A 15,787-nucleotide genomic window follows, 5' to 3' on the forward strand; every position below is an offset into this window, starting at 1 on the left:
TTTTTGTTGGTGAGTGAACTAGTAGCGCATTTGCTGCTGAAGATTTGGTGAGGAAGTATCGATTGGATCCTTTCCTTGTGGGGCTGGCGGTGGGAGACGTGAAAACGAGGAATATGCGATTATCTGGAGCTGCGGGTATGATGCTGCGGTTTGGTGTTGAGCATTGTAACCTGGTCACGTGATATGCTGGCTATGACATTTGATCGTGGAATCAACACTGGTTTGTTCTGAGTATTCTAGTCAAATTTGGAGCATGCTTATAGTGTCAATCTCCTGAAAGTCAAATATGCATGATTCAGGTATGCGAGACGTAGACAGCAGGTTCGCCGGGTGTATATCTCGGATTTAACCTACTTGTACTAACAACTTACTAGTATAGCTACAAAATATATAATATCGATCTGCTGGGTATCAAATGAGTGTCATTGTCACCAGATATCCACCCTAGTGTCCACCAGCCATCAATCTGCATTCATCATCTCTCATTCCGCATAAACAAAGGGGTATTTGAAAAGAGCGATAAGAAAGACACAACTCCCGCTATTACATTAGATGCGCCACCAGGGCAGCTTGGGGTTCATAGTGTACCTTGAGCGGCCCGAATGAAAACTTGGCGTCGAATGGAAAGAGAATAGACGGAGAAGCACGGCTCAGCCTTTGCTGGATTTCCGTCCGTGACGCTTCTTCTTCTTCGGCCTCGGTTTCATTGCCCACCCCGACAAGCAGGTCCAGCCTGCACCGTTCTTGCGTCCCTCATCAAACACACTTCCAATGCCTGCCAGCAGGTCTTGTTGATCCATTCCCAGTTCTGTTTGCAGTTTTACAAGCCATTGTTCCCAGATCCAGCCACCTAGCACACCCGTAACACTGGCGATATCTGCCGTGCTCCCGACTGGGCCTTGCACCGCTTCACATTCTTCAATGAGACTCTTCACCCTCGGATCGGGGGTTTCTCTAGGCGGTTCAGACTTGACCGGCTCAGTACCCATAGGTAGGAACATCCAGGCTCGCTTCACATCCGCAAAGTTCTTCTGCAAGCGACTGAGAAAGCCTTTGGTTGGTGTCGGGTCGTAACCCAGAGCCCTGAGACCAGACGCAAATTCAGCTGACCTGGCAGATGCTTGCGGACCAGCACGTGTGATTTCTGCATCCATGACAAAGAACTCCAAGTAACCACCTGGCTTGAGGCAGCGTCGACATTCTTTCAGGCAAAGGTCATACTGGTCTTGAGTCTCCCCAGACGGGCATTCTTTCTTCAACAAAGCAGGAAGAGAGCGGGCCGAGATCACATCGAACTTATTGTCGGCGAACGGCAGTTTCCACAATTGGGATACAGGAAGGTGCCGGTGATTGGGAGGTCCTTTGATGCCTGGGTTGACTTCCTGATGCTCAGTAAAGACGGTATATACTTTAACATGAGGGTACTCGTGAGCCAGTTGCCAAGCCCATTCGCATGAGGCGTGTCCGCCGAGGTCGAGGATCCGTAGTTGACGGGGAGCTCGTTTACGCGTGCTGGACAGTTGCTTCAGAGCAGGACTCACAATGAGGCGACCCCCGTTGATATATCTCAGAGCATCCATGGCCCACATCGGTTGACGAATTTGAGACAATACCGTCTGCTCCTTCTCAACTATGGAGAACTGGGCCTTTTCTGCCAGAGCCGAGTCCATTGTTGAGTTGCGAGGCGCCAATGAGAAGGGCCCTTTATAAGCTGGACGTTCCGGACGAGCGATCTCATAGTTTCCACGCAAACGCTTGATGTGCGCATCTGTTAAGCCCAGTCGGACAGACTGAACAGCATCAAATCTCGTGTTCCGATGCACAAAGGTGTCCCGACTGCCGGACTGTTGCTGGACCGCCTTGAATCCGCGCCAGTATATGGAGTCTCTACTCGCTAGTAAAGAGGGGCGAGAGCTGGGTGCTTCTGGAAGAGCTTTGGCAAAACGAACCGACTGCTTCCGGCTTAACTGATTGGGTGATTTCCGGTCGGTCTTGGGCCCAACTTCCTCGTTGTAAGCCTCTTCATCCAACATGTTCACGGGATTGGTCTCATTAAGAGCTGAAAGGTAAGAAGCCTGGGCTGCCAGCCAATCGCTGGTCCGGTCCAAACCCGACATTGCCTTTTGCTTTAGTTCGCTCTCATAGTCCTCGTCTCGTTCGTACTGATCGTCCGGGCCGATGGGCGGAAGAGCATCGTCCATAGCATCATCCTCAGAACATGCTTGATCATCGAATTGATCGAATAATTTGGGCGTCTTTTCCTCGGGAATTCTGATAGCGGTGGGTGGTCCGATGGGATCATACACGGCTGTCAGCTGTTCTTCTGTCATCCGTTCGGGGTACTCTATGACATGCTCAACTACCTCCCCTTCGGTCCTGGAGAACGGTAGCTTGTAAAAGCCCTCGGCAGTGGCAGAAGTCGGCGGTTTATTTCCGCAGGGGATAGACCACGTGTGACGTGCTCGTGGACCCAGTGAAGCAAAGAAGCCACCAGGTGAGGGTATGCTCAGCCTGCTGAAACTATACCCTGAGAGTTCCGACGCCGGAGTGGCATCGTCGGCACTGCGCGGGCGTTCTGGAGGCATACGGATCTGCCACATCTCTTCGTTGGACTCAGAAGTTTCCGACCAAGGATCTGGAGTTCCATCGAGGGAGATGTGCCTCAGTGTCTCTAAGGCATCTGCAGGAAGAGATACGCCCCGGTCAGATGGTGTATCTCCCCTTACTGGCTCCGCATCCAGGTCAATTGACGACGCGGTCGACTGGCCGCCCGGGATCCGTGGAAACCTGCCCAGGACCTGACGCCAGTCCTCGTTGGCGCTCTCAATAGCGATCTGAATGCTTTGGGTATCCGGCTCCGCCTCAAGATCTTCATCCTGTGAATCCTCTAGTTCGTGACGAACATGCACGTCTTGTGCAGTCCAGTCATTGTCTGGGAGGGATTGCAGGTCTGGAGTTGCTGGAGCACTGATGTTTGACACCTGATCAGAGGAGACACTTCCGTCCAAGGACGGCGGGGCATGTACGGCCGGCACAGAATGGGCGAGCATTGACAGGGCAGCTGGGGAGACAGGAATCTTTGGCGGCGGGGTTGGCGGAATCGGAGAGCTCTTTGCAGCACCATGCAGTGATGGCCACATTGTGGACGACGGTATCGTGAGACTAGGGTACCGGCTGCGGGAGACCGGAGAAAAAACCGAAGTACGCGTCGTGGGTGTCACCAAGCTTGTTGGTCGGGTGCTAGCGAAGGAAGTGCATTCATCACTGATGTCCGAATCGTCATCCGTTGCATCGTACAGGTCTTCAAACGGCTGCATCTGACGTTGCCATTCAGTGTCTGAACAAGAGGAGACGGAGCCTGCGGATATTGGCGAGAAGAATCGAGGCAGTCGAGACACTGATGAAAGCCCGCTGGTCTTGAGCTTCAGCTGTGGTGGCTGTGGAGGTTGCGGTGCCTTTGGTGTTGTCTGCTTGGCACTGGATGCAACAGGCTTTGTAGAGTCTGCATAATGCGCCTCGCGCGCGTCCTCTACTATCGTATCAAGCCTCGTTCCTCGCACCTGTCGCAGGGGTGGGCATCTGCCCGTTGCGGGACGGTATACGTCCGTCATGATGCCCAAATGTGCCCGATGCTAGTCTTATCCTTCCTTCGATTACGATATGGGATGCAGGGTATGATGCAGCAGTAGTCGACTTAGACAACGTATATCCAACGAAGCAGCTAGGGTATCTTGATTGCAGTTGACACCGATCAACGGTTCAACGATATCAGAGGATTAGCAGAATGAATGATTACCCAGCTACCAGAGCTGAGAACACAATAACTTGACAGAAACACAAAACACAAAGAAAAAGGTGGTGAAGAATCCGACCGAGACGGGGTAAGGTGAAGATCACCTTTGGTGACCGGTAGCGCTCGCTCTACTAATAAAGCGCTGGAAAGAGGGGAAGGGAGGGAGATCCGGAGGGAACACCCTCCCACCATCACCAGACCTGCAGGAACTACTGCAACATTGCGCACAAAGCACCCGTAATCCCTGCCACTGAACAAGCTGAAGATGCTATCATTGGTGGTGGGATGATGGGCGCTTCGGCCACGACGAATCCGAGCAGTCGGCCAGCCATGATGGGCGACAACGGACGGACTCGGGAGGCAAGCGTTCCAATCAGCGTGGGGGGAAGATCTTTGTGTCTGCAAAGAACCGCCCTCCAGCCAGAGATTGAAGCTGTGTGTGATGGGGGAGGTGTTCGTGTGATTGGCAGGCTCTAAGCGCCCGGTGCTCTATCTTTAGAAAACGATGGGCAGCCGGAGATAGTCCAAGTGGTCAATAGCCGTTGCCGGTGCGTGCCATGGGTGGATTGGCAGTGGTAGTGGACTTGTTAGTAGACTAAGGATTTGATTTCGAATCATCATGATCAAGCATCGCTAGAGATTGATGAGAGAGGGCTACTACTGTAGATATGGATGATGATAAGCAGCGCGGGTAACTCAGCCACAGCCAGCTTAACTAGCATAAGCCAACTCAATCACATACTATTGAGCATGGGCCAGCTGTCGACTGCCGCAGGAAAGCACAGAAAAGGGAAATCCGGTCCGCGTACAAATCCCAACGGCAAACTGAAAGGGGAGATGGTTGAGTCACCCGACCAGCGTGTCGGCATCGGAAAGGATGGTCACGACAGGGAGGATGGATGAACTGGACAAGGAGATGTGCACTACTGGTCAAGACGTGTGGATGGGCCAGTTCCCAATTGGGGGTAAACCCGTGACATGCATTGGGCGCGAGTCTCGACCGGGTGTTCAGGCACCCAGGCCCCCACCGGGCTGCAGCCAAGTCTTCCCCCCACGTGCAATTCAAGACCCTAGCCCTTATCGACGGGCAGCAGATTTCCCTTTTGGGTACTCCGGAGGGATTGAACTGACGTCGACAGGCAAAAACTGAATACTGCAAAAAATGGCGGTGATATCAACATCCGGCTGACTTATGGCTCGTTGCCCTTTTGGCCGTGATGGAGTCTCCATACTATTCTTGATATCCACTCCCGGGTGTGGCTCTCCCTTCCCACCCTCCCCCCCATTTCCTTTCACCGCGCCCCTCGTTCGTCGGTGACCCGTCATAAGAATAATAATTGTCCGTAACTATAAATCCGGTGCCCCTCCACTTCCTCCATCTCCGGTGGTACCGCATAATACCGAATCTTAAATAAATTCCTTCTTAAATCTTCTTCATATCTTCATCCCAGAAACCAATCAGCCCTACTACCTACCTCCAGATCTCTTCTCTCCTCTTCGTCAATTCTTATCCACCATGTCCCCGCCAGCTATCATTGCTCCCTCCATCCTGAGTGCCGACTTCGGCACCCTGGGCAGCGAATGCTCGACCAAGATCGCCCAAGGATCCGACTGGTTGCACGTCGACATCATGGACGGCCACTTCGTCCCCAACATGACCTTTGGCGCCCCCGTCGTCACCAAGATTCGCTCTCATGTTGCTCGTCCCACCGAACCCCACGGCAAGGGTACCTTTGACTGCCACATGATGATTCAGGAGGTGCGTCTGGCTCCCTTTCTACCATTATCGTACATGCCTCAATGAACTCCAATCTCATGCTCATTCCCCATACAGCCCCACAAATGGGTCAAGGACTTCAAAGACGCCGGCTGTGATCTCTACTGCTTCCACTACGAAGCCGCCATTTCCTCCACCGCCGCTACCAGTCCCGCCGACAACACTACAACCACCAAGACCAGCCCCAAGGACCTGATCCGCTATATCCACGACGAGGGCATGCAGGCCGGAATTGCCATCAAGCCCGATACCCCTGTCGACGTACTCTGGGATATTTTGGCGAATGAGAACGAGAAGGAACGTCCGGATGTGAGTTGAACCTACTACATCCCCATGATCTTCCCCTCATCGGCACATCTTTGCGGAGCATACCCCACATCCATATGCTACTAGTCTATAGTGGAGAGAGATGTTGGTTAAAGTTCAAGCTACGGAGTACGTAACAACATGCTAACGCTATCTCTCTTGGCAACTATTAGATGGTCCTTGTTATGACCGTTCACCCCGGATTCGGTGGTCAGAAGTTCATGGCTTCCGAGCTGCCCAAGGTCAAAGCTCTGCGCGAGAAATACCCTAACCTCAACATCGAGGTGGATGGTGGCTTGGGACTGGGCACGATTGACCAGGCTGCTGAGGCTGGCGCCAACGTCATCGTTGCGGGCTCGGCCGTCTTTGGCGCTCAGGATCCCGCCGACGTCATCGCTAAGCTCCGCGAGACTGTTAACAAGTATCGCAAGGAGTAAACTGAAACGAATAATAATCCAATAAATAATCAAATATAGAAGAGGGGGGAAGGAAACCATAAACAAAAGTTTTTCCGGTTCATGTGACACGATTTTCGTTGCGATCGCTCGCATATCTTATTTGTTATTTGCGTTTTCTAGCTTCTTCCTGGCGCCTTACAGAATTCTCATGGGCCCTTGTTCGGGTGTTTGCCCTGTCGACATGTGATGAGCGAAAAAGGCTCAAAGAGTACTTGATCGGTTACGGGCGGATGATGCACGTTCAGGCATATTTAGAAGGTTATGGGTTGGGTATACGGATCGGATAGAGTAGGTAAACAGCGGGATCATCAACTATGTATGTAATGGGAAATGAGTCCAGTTCGAACATATACAGCATTGAATGCAAGTTACAAAGAAAGAAATAAACATCAAGCAAGCAAGCAACAGTGAAAGCTGGTATCTTTACAGGGAACGAAGATAAACGGTAAGAGTCTCGCGATAACCGAAACTAGGACGCTGAGTCGTATTCGTCGTTTCAAAATGAATGCAACCGCAAAACCCCGGCCGTTGACTTTGGCAGCCCGCGCTTTCTGTCGACCGGGGTCCCATCCTGGGTTTCACCACCAATCCTACTCTTCTTCGATCGTCTCCTCCTGGTCTGTCCGCGCCGCATTATCCTCCCTCAAGGATTTGAGAAGATCCTGTTGACCCCCGGAAATAGACTTCCGCAAGTCCTGTGCAACTTTTTCTTGTTCTTCTTTGGAAGTGGCGGAGATGATGGAGCCACGGTGGTGCTGAACCATTCCTAAAGCTTCAGCAGCATCAGCATGAAAATTAGCAGACGACTCTGCAGCTACCTCGGGCACGAGAGGCGGCCGCTTAGGCTTGCTAGCCTGAGTATCGGGAGCAGCCTCGTTCCCACGTACAGTATCTTCCTTGCCTGCTTGGGACTGCTCGCCAGCCGCAGGGGTCTCTTTCGGGGTCTCTTTTTGTTCTGTAACTGCCGGGGCGGGTTCCTTTGCCGGGGCAGGTTCCTTAGCCGGGGCAGGTTGAGTGCCGCTACTCTTAGCCTTGGCAGCGGCCTCCCCGCTAGCCTGGCGCATAGCAGCCGTGATGGCAGTGTCTTTCGGGGTCTCTTTGGAAGGGGGGCTTTGAATCTTGATTGTGCTCTGTTTGAGGGTAGTGGGTTCGGGGGTGGGGGTAGATGCGGCCGAGGGGGGTGCGATCGGAGTACTAGTTGCGGGAATACTGTCGATGTCTTCGACACTGTTAACCTGCATCCTCAGCTCACCATACTCATTCCATTCTTCAACTTGCTCCAAGTCCTGTTGTTTGAAGATGTTAGCTGGTAGTCCCCAGTATATATTTGAGCTTCCGTCGCTAGTAGTAGCCACCTAGCCACTCTGCGCTGAGATGGGGGAGGAATACGTACTCCGACAACAGTGCCGAATTTCACCAAGCCAGGAAGTTTCTTGCCCTTGGAGCGACGGCCCCAGAGCTTCCTGGCTACTTCGTCCGTGGCCACATCGATTGCGCGGAAGGGGAGCTTGTTGGCTTTGAGAATCGTCTCCAGGCGTGCCGTTGCGGTGACGATGTGGGACGACCCCGCAGTCAGGGAGGTGTAGAGATAGAGGGTGGGATCGGACATGTTGATGTACAAGGAGAGATTATCCGGTGGTAGGGGTGAAGGATGGGAAAGAAGATGGAGATGGCGAAAGAGAGTGTATCGAACGGAGAGAGCGAGGAAAGTATTAGGACGAGGATGAGGGGAAGAAGACGAGGATGACGATCGCTTTTGGTGGAGGCCCGCTTCCCCTTTTGCAGCAGCGCGACGGCGCGCCTTCCCGATTGTTCTTTTTTAAAGGGGCAGAAAAAGTGAGGGACTGCGCTTCACCGCCGAATGACGTGGCTTCCTGAGGCCGGCGAAAGATAGGTCACGTGGAATGGTGGTCCATGCAGTTTCGGGTAGATTATTGGAAGAGAGTGTGGTAGTAACTTGACAGAAAATGAATTAATTATTGGATTGACCCTTTCATTGTCTGGTGAATATATTCAGCTGGAAAGAAGGTGGAGGATGCGGCGCAAAGAGGCAAGAGCCGACCCTATATAATCGGCCCTAGTGATTACAGACTAATGTCGTGACAGCCTCTTTGCAATTGTGGGGGATCTGATTCCAGGGTGGCAATCTGACGTCAGTGCATCTTTCTCGTCACTATCTCACAAAAGAACTATGGTCCTTTCTTCCTCATTTTGTACCAACTACACACCAGGCTTTTCCTCCACTCTCCTCTCGGTACCATCCGACCTCTTCTCCACCTTCGATCGGCTGCTTCCAAGGTTATTTTTCTCGCGCTTTTGCCTGCGCAATGGCAGGCCCCGAGTCGACACTGCAACTGAAAAAGTGGGTGCAGTCTTCGATTGTCGCAAGATAAGTGGCACGTCTGATGTCACGGTCCCATTGATCGTACAGGGCCCAAAAGTGAGCTATCGCAGTTCCAACGGCCCATGACTTCATCGTCTAGCTGTTCGCCAGCTCTCTTGCAAATCTTCAAGCATTGTCGCTGAAGCGTTTTTTGTCTCAAATCAATACAATGAAACGTCTGCCGGTGAGTGCACGAAGTTTTGCATATGGCCCGCGTGAGTTGCATATGTCGACTGGCTGCGTATGATGCAAGTGTAGAAGAGGCCAAGAAGCATCCGATATGCCTCAACGCCTGTTTGGTATGGTGGTATGATTGTTGCGCAATGACCACATAGCTACGCCGTTGGAGACGGCGTCGAGGAAGGCTGCAGAACACTACTTCACAGGGATTAGAGCTATAAAGTACCATGTAGATGGGGGCGAGGTGGGACTACTTGAACGTCAAATCTACTAAAGTACGCCCCTATCAGATCGGCAATCTCACAAAACATAAATTTTTTTTCTGTCGCGCATTGTGTACTATATTATATTGGCAGTCCCGGTCCCTTGGACTTGCCTTCGAGACAACTTCGCCAGATTGTTTCTCCCATCATCCCTTATGGTAGCCGGGGTCTTTCCCCAGACTTACCTCACCATCAGCTCTCGGGTGAGCCCTCTCAACACCCACCATTGACGAGCAACACGGCTCCTACACGTGTGTATAGAGTCGCTTCATGTACATGAAGTCCTTCGTCACTTCAATACTATACAATAACCAATGATTTTATAATCATACAGGTTGCGGAATGTTGAAAGATGTCTAGAAATGGTATTATATATATTTGTGCCTTACTAGTAGATAAGATGGCGCTGACTCCCCCAATCGCTGCAGTCAAACCATGAACCAAGTTGAAAATGATTTCAACATGACACCGAGGCCCCTGGATCAATTGGAATAGTGTTTCCACAACGAACATGTGGTGGTAAGACCACAGGTGTAGTACGAGCATCGAAAGGATGTCATAAATTCGATAGAGGCTTGTCATCATGAAAGGAATGCCGATTGTCCCCTTGAGAACTCAAGAACTCAATCAAATTTGCAAATGGCGAAGATTGCGAGGATTGTTATAAGATGGCCGCAAGACAATAACATATCGAAATGCTAGAGTCTGAGGACCTCATGCAACAGGAAGAGTCAGCTTTTGAAGATTATTTTTCCGAAGTTTCGGTAGAAAAGTCAAAGCGACATCGCCTCATGAAGTGACTTGCCTCCAGAACTGATTAAGGGTCTGTATTGGTGTTATCAACTGTCACCCTTTTAAATAAAACGAAGACTTCTGAACAAATTAAGCTTATCCGATTCTCCTGATGCCAGAGTTCCGCTAACATTTGGAAGTAGAAACGGAAGGATGCAGACTATTCTAGTAGTAACAACAGCCAGAGCTATCTGGAGCAACAGCCTGATGATGACTGCTCCGATGGTACCATCGACGTACCTGCCTAGTTTCTACTCTTATCAGCACACTGCAATGTATACCATAGTGTATGCCATCACAACCACACCATTTGCCTACCGAAGCGAATGTGACAATATGAAAGCATACTGATTTGAATCAAATGCAGAGTAATGTGGCGCAGACGTCGACATCAACGCGGTGGCAGAAATGCTGTATCAAACTTCCTTGTGAAAGGGACAGTGTCGCGAAGACAAGCGAGAATAGCCGATGGCCAGTCTAGAACCGCTTGAGCTAAAAGAATGGTACCTCTCCTCCAGAGTCTTGCACCTCGTACGTGGCTGAGGATTACTCGGCGTACAGAGTACTCATCATACTAGCTACACTGATCTGCAAGGATCTATCTGACAACTAGAGCTGACAAGTCTAGCCTGGAGATGCGCCATTTGGCGTTGCAACGGAGCATCGCCACAGCCACTTGGACGAAACAAGGCTCAGCGGTTAATCCTTCAGGCAATGCAAGGCTTAGCAATAAAGCAGCAAAGCAACGATTGAGGAAGTGAGACCATCCACAAATATTCGACTTGTTCAGCCGCGTCATCATGGAATTTTCAATGTGGGATCCAATCAAAGACACAGATCCGGCCCAGGGCATAGAATGCCGTTGCCTTTGGCGGTCATAGCACCCATTCAGGCGAGGACAACGAGCTGATATTTGGCCCAGCGGCTGGCTAAACGCCGTTCCAGACTCGCTTTTTGAAGGACGCCGAGGCCGGCCTGTGGCGGGCTGTCCGAAACTTGGTGAATTGCACGTATAGGCAGTCCTTCCTAGCTGTCAATACACAGAAGGATCGGCCCAAACAAGGATAACTGGTGTTCGTATCAGCATGGATCAATCGGCCAGATCATTTGAACATACCGAGCGTTCAGATGCCCTGGCTAACCGGGCCTACGCAGTCCCAGCCAGTTGGTGGGCTTCATGAGATCTCACACATCGAGGGTTGATCTCGCCTCTTCTGTCCCGTCTTCCAAGCCATTATCGTTGCCCGAATCTCCAGTCTCAGCCCATAGCCTGACTCGATCACATCCTGAACAGGGATCGAGTAAGGCAGAAAACTGACTAATTAGGACTGGTTGGGCATGGGCGGCAGCCGTTTCCGATCACCCCAGCGAAGATGTTGTCATAGTGGTTTCAAGTAAGATGATAAGTTTAGCCTTTTGGCGCGGAAAAGAGGTGGGTGTTGGTGACCTAAGTAACTAGTAGACTAAGTGCAGTGACCTGAATCCTTTCGACCGTCCGCGTTTCTATGGGAAGGGCGGGTGGCCCAACAGCTCCGGCCTCAAATCTTAAATGATTCGCTGTCAATTGCAGTTTGGCAAGATAGCGCCAACCGGGCGTCCCATGGAACCTTCCAATGTTCGGTAACTGTCCCAAGTCTAGATACTTTCCCCTTTCGACCCGAAAAAAAAAAAATAATAATAATAAAAAACCCAAACAAAAATAACAAGCAAACAGACATAATCACCAACTACCTAACTACTATTTCTCAGGGAAAAATTGTCACTTTTGCAAGGTCCTTGGTTCGGAAATAAGTTAGCGTGACAACTGCCCAAGTCAGGCATACGCTAAAACCTGGAGAGAGGAAAGAGAGAGACAGAGAGAGAGGAGGGGGGATTCTCAACCCAAAAACTTTCTTCCCTGCTTTTTTCCACCATCAACCGGCAGCACACACTGCTGCTGTATGCGCATCCTGCATGGAATCACAGATGGTACGAACTAGTGGACCACTTTGAAAGCCTTTTCCAGCCTATCATCCCACCCCCTTCAGGGAAATTGGACGATCACAGAACGTCTAGCGGGCCCGCCGATCCCCTCGCCTATCGAATAGGGGTGCTTTGCTACCACCGACCATGACGCCCACGGAATAGCGTCACGCATCTATTTTTGTCCCCATGTCGTTTTCTGTTCTTTCCCCTCCCTTTCATCCATCATCAATATCATCATCGCTTCTCCAGACAACGCCCAAGTCGATCGGGGCCAAGGTACGAAAAAGTACCTGCGTACTAGAGATAATCCAAGAACCAGGCTGGCAGGCATCGATGAACATTGTCGCCCAGCTGGCTTCACTAACTAACTTACATCCTACGACAAATCTAAAATGTCCACCTAAGAGACTTATCACAGTGCATTGGTGTGAAAACAAGTTGTGAGCGCAGCGAATGCTAGCTAGCTAGCAATCTAGTTTAGTTGAGTTAGTTAGTTCCATCAACTTGTCATTTGATGCCAGCCAGGAGGAGAGGACCGTATGATCATCATCTTCATTGACTCCATATACTTTACAGTTGTACTATAGGTAGTTGTTGTCTATTCATCGCTTTGACTTTTTCTATCAATGCATTATTCTCTCTGCTTATGTCCGGTAACCGACTCATTTCCGCTCCTCCGTACTGGCTGAGAAAATTGACGCATTATTGCATAGTATCTTACTCTTACTCTCGGATGTGTGAAATGAGATTGCTCGTGAAATCCCGTTGTTCCCGGACTTGGTGCTATATTTGGTAAGGTAGGTAGTAATCTGTAGTTACTTATCGCCCTCCACTTTCTGGAAGACGGGCTAGGGATAGGATTTCTTGTTTTGGTTGTAGAGGGGAATTTTAGTAGATACTTACATTGTATACTAAGTGGATGGGGATGGCTACTATTATTGACTAGATGATATTCGTTATCGAAGTAGTTATCACGTGGTATGTTGGTACTATGGTCTGTCATCAGGACTCTGCTCATGAGCTGTGCACTTAGTATTGCTATTCTTGGTGTTGCTTTTGATGGTGTAAGATACCAGTAGTTGTCCTTTTGTTGTTATGATCATGATGCTTTCACTGGTGTCGCTTGCTCTGTGGTGTGGCTGTTTGAAGACTACTCTTGTATATATAGTACTACTTTAGATCCGATCAGTGGCACTAGTACGGTTTTCAATATATACGATCTGTAAAGGAATAAGTTCTTGTCAATTAGAATATCGTGCTATCGCATTGTGTTTGCCTGCCAGCAACGACGTGTTTTTCGCAGAGTAGCTGGGAGTTGGTGAAGAATGTGTCCGTATCGGACGATTAGAAAAATGGTTGGGGGGGAATGGGAAAACTGAAGCGGGATGAAGTCAGGAGGGGCAGAACTGGCAATGACGCAGTTCATCGCCGATATACTACTATGCTCGATGCTGGTTGATCTGTTGAAAGGCAACAGCAATTTCCAGACTTCAACAAATTTCTCCCTCACCGATCGTGGGGTTGATTGTTGGTTGTTCATTACTACGAAACGGCCTCGGTGTTTGGATGCAGTTGAGAGGTAACAACTTTCCAGACCGACATGACAGTAGAGAAGCCAAATTCGCCACCGGATTTACTCCGTAGAGTTAATGATTATTCCCTCAGTCGCTTTTCTTCGATACAGTGTCTAGATTGAGGACGAAGTGGTGAATGCTTGAGCCAGTGTGCATGACTCACGGGTTCAACTCAATACCCCGCTGTTGCTCATACTGCGACGGTGTACTCCGTTCTGCCGACCAGCGAGGGCCGGAGATTCGACTGTTTTCGAGAATCGGCAAGAGGGGGATTTCCTAGAACAAATCCTCCACCCGCGCAGATTAAGCCGGAGGCAACAGTGGAGTAGCAACTCTGCACACGAGTATCCCACGTATCTAGTCCCTGATTTCCCTGGCTATGTTTTCTTCATTCGGGAAGAGACACTATGAGCGTCGTCGGTCATTGGCTCGAGCCATGTTCAGACACGATAGCCGGTTCCAGAAACGGCGCTTTACCCGTTCGGGGACACACTATGGACTCCTACGGTGCAGTAGTCGGTCCATAGTGGTCACTTCAACTCCGTAGTATCGTCATCGCTTGTTAGGCCTCAAAAAAGCGGTGACTCTGCAGTGGGCTCGTGGTGGGTGCTGGAACTCTGAAACAACGGTGGAGGAGCGGTTGACCGCCAAAAGCGCTTGCCTTCGGTGAGAGCATGAGGGGGGGAGCGCGTTCCTAACTCCTAAGTCATCATGATTTGGTTAAATTCTATCATCGTGTTGGCAGAGTGGAGGTGAAACGCCAGCACATAGACCACTCCATCCGCAGCAACCCTTAGTCACTTACAGCGTTCCTCGACTAACTCATTGAGTAAGTAGTAGGATGGGCTAGTTGATCCCATGGACCAACTGTTCTTCCTATCCCACCGTGGGTGAACGATTAATAGTAAGTACTACATCCGTAGTAGTCAAGCTGTTCTCTCAGCTGTCAGTGATCTAGTCTTGATTGGGAGAGAGTCACGTGTAAACACGTGACCTTTGGTCTTCCTTCCCGCGTATTGGGCGGCATCTTCATCCGCCCCACACACTCCCCCTTCCCCAAATGATCGGTCCATTGTCGATAGTCTTGAGATCGTCCGGTCACGGCGCCAGAGGAAGATCCGGGAAATATTCTAGCAGCTGGATTTACGAAAGATTTTCGTCACCTCTCTAATACGGCGCTCCATAGCCACCATAACCCTAGAGACCACAGAGTGGGCAGACTACTGTCAGCAGTCCGTGTCAATAATTACCTGATCCAGCTCGTGTCATTCTTGGACGGCCATGTGCAGACAACGCCGGCCAAACCCTGGATGTCTTCCGCGTGGTACCGCGGGTTGGGCCCGGGGACTGTACCCAGGTTACTTGCCGCTTGCCTAAGTTGTTGCTATATACTATGACCACCGGCTTCTTCTTTTGCAAGATCTAGAGCCACGAAGAATGGGATGCCTGGGGTCGACAACAAATGCTGTTGATACCCAATCGCCCCTTGGAGTTTGCTCATCTAGACTCGACTCCAAAGTGTCGTGTCCAGACACAACGTAGAGGAGGTTTGTGCTCAACTGTTCAGGAGATCTTACTTCTCTCAGTTATTCTGCTGCCGCGCCTGATACGACAACAAGCGACCGCGATAAGGGACAACTTGAGTTCCGGCTGGCTCGTCATCTGCAAGCGCATCACCAACTGACAGAGGAGTAAGACCAACTAGAGTTGGCCGTGACGAGCACTGTGGTAGTAGTGTAGGAGTATGTACGGAGTATGGGGACGAGAAAAGCCCGAACGGGTGTAGCCTGACATCGACGTGGCAGCCGTAGAGTCGAGGGGGGAAGGTTGGTAGACTTCCCGGGTGCTTTGTACGGAGCAGACGGGCGCAGGAGGCCTGCCACTGGCCACCAACCGGACCGTTGGTACATTGCTCCGCCGCAGCAAGCCACTGCTGGTGGGAGGACTACCATACTCAGGTACCTCAACCTGGAGTCACTGTTCCTACCTTAGATTCAGTAGGTACCTGAGGCTTGCGGAACCACTGCTGGGGAAACAGGCCCAGGATTCTTTCAAGCCCATGTACCGCCGTAGGCGCTGCAGCAGACCGGGTACAGCGTATCAAAGTCCAGCAGAAATGGGCTGGTGCAGCTAGTCCCCATAATAATAACCAGACTAGCTTGGGACTCCATAGGAGAGTTGGTCATTGTCGGACTCCGTACAGTAGTAAGTAACAATAGTAGTAATAATAATCCCGTGCACATAACCCATCATAACCACTCGGATGACTGATCACGACCCTTCCAGCGCAGCAGGT

At 50.7% G+C, this 15,787-nt stretch overlaps 3 protein-coding genes across 3 annotated transcripts; 1 reads left to right on the forward strand and 2 right to left on the reverse strand.

Moving 5' to 3' along the window:
• Positions 1 to 650: 650 nt before the first annotated feature.
• Positions 651 to 3,611, reverse strand: AtWU_11135 (uncharacterized protein; the record flags this gene model as incomplete). The annotated part of the gene is made up of 1 exon (XM_035506237.1): positions 651 to 3,611. One exon carries the CDS (start codon positions 3,609 to 3,611, stop codon positions 651 to 653), a length of 2,961 nt encoding a protein of 986 aa, XP_035362130.1.
• Positions 3,612 to 5,309: 1,698 nt separating this feature from the next.
• On the forward strand, positions 5,310 to 6,313 carry AtWU_11136 (ribulose-phosphate 3-epimerase RPE1; the record flags this gene model as incomplete). Its single annotated transcript, XM_035506238.1, has 3 exons — positions 5,310 to 5,552; positions 5,628 to 5,879; positions 6,050 to 6,313. The coding sequence occupies 3 exons, from the start codon at positions 5,310 to 5,312 to the stop codon at positions 6,311 to 6,313; spliced, it is 759 nt and encodes a 252-aa protein (XP_035362131.1).
• A 611-nt stretch (positions 6,314 to 6,924) lies between these two features.
• AtWU_11137 (uncharacterized protein) lies at positions 6,925 to 7,943 on the reverse strand (the record flags this gene model as incomplete). Its single annotated transcript, XM_035506239.1, has 2 exons — positions 6,925 to 7,620; positions 7,728 to 7,943. 2 exons carry the CDS (start codon positions 7,941 to 7,943, stop codon positions 6,925 to 6,927), a joined length of 912 nt encoding a protein of 303 aa, XP_035362132.1.
• Positions 7,944 to 15,787: the final 7,844 nt, after the last annotated feature.

The sequence above is a fragment of the Aspergillus tubingensis genome (genome assembly GCF_013340325.1).
Source record: "Aspergillus tubingensis WU-2223L DNA, scaffold_15, whole genome shotgun sequence".
NCBI classification, from domain to species: Eukaryota; Fungi; Ascomycota; class Eurotiomycetes; order Eurotiales; family Aspergillaceae; genus Aspergillus; species Aspergillus tubingensis.